The 6,338-nt window shown below is 39.1% G+C and overlaps 2 protein-coding genes across 3 annotated transcripts in view; both read right to left on the minus strand.

The window, feature by feature from the left end:
• Positions 1 to 5,714, minus strand: part of bcat2 (branched chain amino-acid transaminase 2, mitochondrial) — a gene marked incomplete in the record, with an annotated part of 13,490 nt that extends 7,776 nt beyond the window's left edge. The window contains 3 exon segments of the mRNA XM_014018782.1: positions 2,294 to 2,494; positions 2,822 to 2,893; positions 5,589 to 5,714. Coding sequence (XP_013874236.1) covers positions 2,294 to 2,494; positions 2,822 to 2,893; positions 5,589 to 5,606 — 291 coding nt within the window.
• Positions 5,715 to 5,841: 127 nt separating this feature from the next.
• hsd17b14 (hydroxysteroid (17-beta) dehydrogenase 14) overlaps positions 5,842 to 6,338 on the minus strand; it is a 5,233-nt gene continuing 4,736 nt past the window's right edge. For both annotated transcript variants that reach the window (XM_014018793.1, XM_014018792.1), the window contains exon 9: positions 5,842 to 6,318. In XM_014018793.1, coding sequence (XP_013874247.1) covers positions 6,172 to 6,318 — 147 coding nt within the window. In that variant the 3' untranslated portion in view covers positions 5,842 to 6,171. The remainder of the gene's footprint in view (positions 6,319 to 6,338) is intronic.

Below are 6,338 nucleotides of genomic sequence, written 5' to 3' on the forward strand. Positions count from 1 at the left end.
TTTTAAATAAAAAAGCGTAACTAGGGTTTTAAACTACAATCAGATCAGATTATATTGATGAGTGGTTCTCTCATTCACCAGCTGAATTGATGCATTTGGCCTACCTGTGTTCAAATACCTAAAACATTTTGCTACATCTGGTTTGTGTAGTAATGTTGTGATCCATGACACTCCAGCAAATTTTGATTTAAAAATATTTATTCTTGAACTTTAGACAAACATTTGGTATTCATGTGGTACATGATGTGTGCTCAGTTTAACTGTCTGCACACATAAAAAGAACACCAAATGTTTCTGTTGTGATGCAATAATAGTCAAACCATATTAACTGAGACTATGTTCACCTTTATTAAATTATGTAGTGTCAGTCCATTAAAKTCACTAAGAATACAGTTTGATAATCAGCCACAGTTTCATACAGAGACAAACAGGTGGAGCACTATATGTGTCTTTATCCTCCCTAACTGGAGCATCAGAAAACTTGTAATGGGTCTGGGGGTTCTCCACCAGAAAATTCTGAATAAAGTAGAGGCTAAACAGATTCTTCATTAAACTAGTTGCATCATCCTCTTTTTAAACTCACTTATGGCTCAGAGAATTAATTTAATGTGATCATTTATCTCAAACAGGCTTAGAGGAGGTTTTTACATTTATTTTGTTTATTATTTATTAATTTGATCTTATTTATAACACAACATATTGTGCCAAACAATGATGACACACAACTGCATGTTTCAAACTAAAATCATTAACAACTTTACCCAGTGAACAACTGACATGACTTCATGCAGCTTTCTTCACAACATAAAATAACACTGTGCCAAACAATGGTGACGTCTATGTAAATTAGGAACAATTGATACATGGATGTTGGAACAGATTAGAAAGCTCATTTTTGCCTCCTACTCTTCATTTAAAATACTGAAGAAATTTATTGGTCATTTACTTACTGATATTTCCACTCTCGGCAGGTTTCTAAGGTTTTTCTTCTACATATTAAAGGGGACCTATTATGCAAAATTCACTTTTTAAAGTTTTTTTTACTCAACTTTGAATATGTACTTCTTAAAAAAAACAGTCCTAGGACCAAATAAATGCACCCAGGGGCATATTTAGTGTAAGTAAATGTATTTTTAATGTATATTAACGACAAGTTTTATACTTCCGTCATTTTGTGATGTCACAAGCCGTACGACAACCCACAGGAACCTGCGTTCAGCCCCTTACCTAGCAACCCCCGGGTGAAGCTCCACCTCCTCAGTATAAAAAGGCATCACCGTGTTGTTGTGCAATGCGCGGCTAATTTCACAACAAGCCTCCAATAGGGCAATGGGTAGAGTGTTGGACCAGAGAGTGGGAGAGCAGGGTTTGAGACTGGCACAGACACTATTTAATTTTTTTTTCATTCGTTATGAACAAGTTTTCTCATGTACTTCTATTGTTTAGCTTATTAAAACCTTGTTAAAGCCTATTTGTTCGAGTTTCTGAGGTATTTTGACCGCTGCTGCTCCCTGCTCTGGTAACAGCATGCAGAGTGAGCGCAGAGCAGAGGAGGGAGAGAAAAAGAAAGACGCTGCGACCGACTCTGCCTCTGGGTCTCATATGGTTGTACAACYGAGCTTCTGCTATTATTAGCCATGCTAACGTAAACGCTGGCTTTGGAGGGCGGAGTTAATGTCAACAGATTTTTGGAGGGCGTTACCAACAGAGCTCATTAACATAAACAGCTCTTCTGAACGGAAGTCAGAGCAGGCAGAACTAGAAAAGGGGAAATTTTATTATCTGAGTTATTTTGTGCATTAAATTGAATGAACATGGTCTGGATAGCCCACAGACATACCATAAACATTTCTAGGACCCATAATTGGTCTCCTTTAAAAAAGTTATTAAACATCTGAGTGGTGCACTACTGCTACTAGTGGTGAGAAAGTGTATTGCACATTCAAAATCAATGCGTTCCCACAGCCCTCTGCGGCCCAAAGTTAAAAACTGTTGTTCTTTTGAGACCCTCAAGGTGTCGCTCACGGCCCACAGGTTAAGAATCTCTGCCTAGTCTAAATAGAACATCAGTTGTTTTCTTTCTATAACTAAATATGTAATTTGTTTTATCCAAATTTAATGACAATTTATTATGTTTAAACCAATTTTGTACTTTTACAAATTGTATTTCCATCATTTAAAGCTGATGGAAATAGCTTTAAATGATTTTAACGGCAGATCTAAATTTAGCAGCTAAATGTTGGATCTGCCTTCGTTAAAGATATTTAACACACAAACAGTTTCCAGTTTTTACCTCTATGGAGTAATGCAGGGAGGAGCAGGCCGGGTGCAGCGACAGGTTCTGGAAAGGTTTGATCTGCGGAGCCTCCCAGCCGTCCCTCTCCGACCAGTCGATGGTCAACATGTGGTCGGAGAACTGCTTGCCGAACAGCAGCGTGGACGGGTCGGGCTTCGGCTTGCATTCCGGGTTCCGCACGATGGTGAGGTCCGCTGCCTGAGGCGGGACAGACYGGCCGGAGGAGGAAAGAGAGAGAGGACGGGCCAAGAGCAGAGCGGGCCGCGGGTACAGTGATTGTTTTCACATCGGCTAACGACAGGGCATGCTTTAGCTCATTTAGTGAAGGGTCACACAGGATCGGGCCGGTTGTTTAATTAGGTTCAATTAAACTGAATTAAATAATTACAACATGGAAAACAGCCACAGAAAAGACAGACGAGGAGAGAAACTTTAAACACAAGGAAACTTTCTGCTTTGCAGTCACATCTTCGAATTTAACGCTCATCTTACCTGGTGAACAAAAGAATGCATTTTATTTTTTACCTTGAAGGAGCTGGCGTACCGCAACGAGCCGAAGGAGAAAGGAAAGGTCCGAACAAGTCGTGCATGCAGTGCCTGCAAAGAAAYCTCATCAGATCACAAGTTGTAGCAGGAAACTTGGAAACTTGTAATTTCTGTCAAGGTCACATCTAACCTCGGTGAACTCTGAATAATAAATAACCGAATTAAGCAGCAATGAGAGGGTGTGTGCGCGCCAATCATTTGATCTGCAGTAAAAACAATGTTCCCTCTGACGCTCGCCTGCAGGACACAGCAACACAATGTTCCGTAAACAAAAGCAAGCAGGCGATTCTGCAGAACGAGGAATGCAAGGCGAGACACAGCTGAGGAAGAAGTGGAAAATAGGACGAGTGTAACAACAAAWAACGGTCTCACGTCACTAGTTTGGTCTGCTTCCAAGGTTTGGTGCTCAGCTTTAAGATGGAACTCGATAAGCAGTAATAATCAGATTATTTAGCTCTTTTTTGTTTGGATTTATGGAATCAAAAACAACAGGATTTTATTATTTTAGTTGATATTATATGGCAAGTTATTAAAGTGCCGGTGACATGCATATACTTCAAATACAAAAAGTCAAAGAAAACATCTTTATACTTAAGAAAATTGCCCTAATGCACACGATATTACCCATTTTGGCACATAAATGGCCTATTTTCTTTTGAATTTGTCTCGGTCAAAGTAAGACAGGAAGTGACATCAAAGGGGAACTCATTAATAAAATAAAATATTTGGTCTTTCTGTATTAAAACAAAAATAATTTGAAATCACTTAAACTTCTTCTCTACAGTGTGTGTTGTTAGCCGTTGTAGAAATGATCTGTTTACAAGCAGACATTCCCCTTTGACATCACTTCCTGTTTCTTCACATGCAAATTTCTCAACAACTGTTCATCTGAGCGACATGAAATTTGTTGTGCAACATGTTATTAATGTTATCTTTCCAAAAACATATTCATGTTTATCTCAACAACTTGATGTCACAGGCACTTTAAGAGCCCAGGTTTCATGTTTCATTAGCGCATCACTAAAAATATATCACTGATTCAGTTTATGTGATTATAAATCTGTAACCAGTCCAACACAACAATTAGCCATAACAATATGATCACAGACCAGTGGAGAAACCTTTATTCTGTTCTTAAAGATAATGTGTTGAAAGTTGAAAAAAAAAAAAAGGGTGGGAACATAAAACTGTGAGTCACTAAAATGACAGCCTAATAATGATGACTGCACTTCAGGGTCGTGGCGTCTCCACAGCTGCAGCACTGGAGGGGTTTTTGCAGACAGAGAAAGAATAAAACATGTAGAGGAAGAACAGGTTTACACAGCCACGGTTCAGTGATGCATGTGAAAAGAAAAGGCTGGTTTGTGTTACAACGCCCAACAAAACAGCTACTGTAGCTTAACTTACTGTGGAGAAAAAGTTATAGTGGTTCTGATATACAGGTCAAGGCGACAGATTGTGTGCACTGCTAAAACCCAATAGAAAATCTGGTTTAATTAGTTATTTTTCTTAATAAACAATACTGTGCATGAGTTGCCTGGAAGAAAGCCAGCAGTGGCAATACGATCTCCTAAATGATGTTTTGATGGAAAGCTTTGTATCCTGCCATTCATGTGGACGTTAATTTGACCCATAACCTCGTCATTGTTGCACCACTCCTTCGTGGTGATGGTATTTGCTGATGGTGGAGGCCTCTTTCAACAAACACACTGCAGAAATGTTTTACAGAGGTCTGAGGAACACAAGAACTCCAGATCTCAATATAAAGCAATGTCTGATGTATGAAGACAACGATTTTGCCAGGACTTAAAAAAATGTCTGTGCACGTCTCAACACGTAAAAACGAATCTCCACAGGTGGTCATAATGACATTAGAACTACAACTGCGGTGTTTCTTCATTTTAACCTGTTTTTTTTATTATTTGTATGCTTTTATGTTTGTCTTTATTGTATTTTTGATAGCTTTTCTTGTTTGTTTTAGTTTATCAATCATTATGTGTTTAACGTGCTATAGGAATAAAATTGACAGTTTTACAAGTAGAAAAGCATAGTATACATATGCTACGTTGAATCAGTCAGTGGATGATGCAAGTTTTCTGTGCAGTTGCACATTTTTTCCACTGTGACATCTTGCACGTTATCTTCCTTCAAATCTACTGCCTGATGCAAAACTGTTTAAAGGATTCCTGACATTGAAACTGCTGGTTTAAAAAGGATAAACACAGTAAATTTACAGTTTAATGTAAGAATATAAAGCCTGTTAAGYGTTTTAAACATTGGACATCTTTGCAGAATAACCCCAGAAATCTTCCCAAATCCACCCGTTTCTGATATGTATTTTTTCCTTTCGCAGATTTCACAAATCACTAAAACACAGAGCTGTCAGTGATAAAACGTAAAATTTAATATTTTATGACTCAAATATTTAAATTGAAAATCAGCCGATTTATTCAAAACACTTTAAAATTCATTATTTTATATAAGTAGCGCTTTAGCCTGTGTCATTTTCTCCCGAAAACCTAAACTTCATAATTTTATATGTGATTTGGTTCATGGTCTTTTTTCTCTCTCTCTCTGCTTCACTGCGAGCTGGCGGGACAAACTGTTCGCGCGCCTGTACCAGCGGTTGTCGCGGAAACGTTATCTCCTCACTGACAACKGATTTACTGATAAGTGACGTTAATCTTTAACCCGGGTTATCGGTGTCAACGGGCCATAAACAACAGACATCACTGAATGAACTCACCGTTCGGAGAGCTGCCATCTCCTTTACGTAGCGTCTGATAAAAAAGCCGGGGATTACTTGTTCGTGCGGAAACAAACAAACTCTTCTTTAGTTCCGCTCCGCTGCAGCGTCGCATAAATACTTGAACTAGTTAAATCACCATGTAGATAGTTTTTTTTTTATTTGTTTATTGTTAAGATTTAAAATAAACTTGGCAACTAAGATTTAATAGAAGGATGCTAGCCAGTTGAAAAAGTCACACAAAACAAAAAAAATGATTGCATATGCTTCAGCTTTTATTAAAGTTGTATTAGGAAAGGTAGTGGAGGCGTGTCAAATGCCCGGCATCTGATTGGCTGGGAGGCAGAGAGGTTACGGTAGGACAAAGAGGTTATTGCTGATTGGTCGATCAATGGGGAGGGTTGTAGGTCCTGTTACAGTCAGTCTAGATGCCAAAAATTACACCTAAAGGACACTTTAATATCCTGGATTAGCAATTTTCCTTCTTGTGTTCATTTTAGTCATGTAAACAATGAACATCTCAGTGTAAGATTAATCCACAGCTGCTCAAAAAGCCATAAGACTCCCTTGGAGGTCAGAGGGGTCAGGTCAGGATCTGACTCTTGAAGCCGTAGTTTAGTTCAGCTCCTCCACTGAGGAGCAGGTCGATGCCGGTGCAGAACGTGGCGTCTGCAGCCAGATACAAGGCAGCCAGTCCACACTCAGCCTCTGTCCCCATGCGGCCCATCAGCTGTTGGGGTGGGGGTGGGG

Source organism: Austrofundulus limnaeus, unplaced genomic scaffold, assembly GCF_001266775.1.
Source record: "Austrofundulus limnaeus strain Quisiro unplaced genomic scaffold, Austrofundulus_limnaeus-1.0 Scaffold201, whole genome shotgun sequence".
Lineage (NCBI taxonomy): Eukaryota > Metazoa > Chordata > Actinopteri > Cyprinodontiformes > Rivulidae > Austrofundulus > Austrofundulus limnaeus.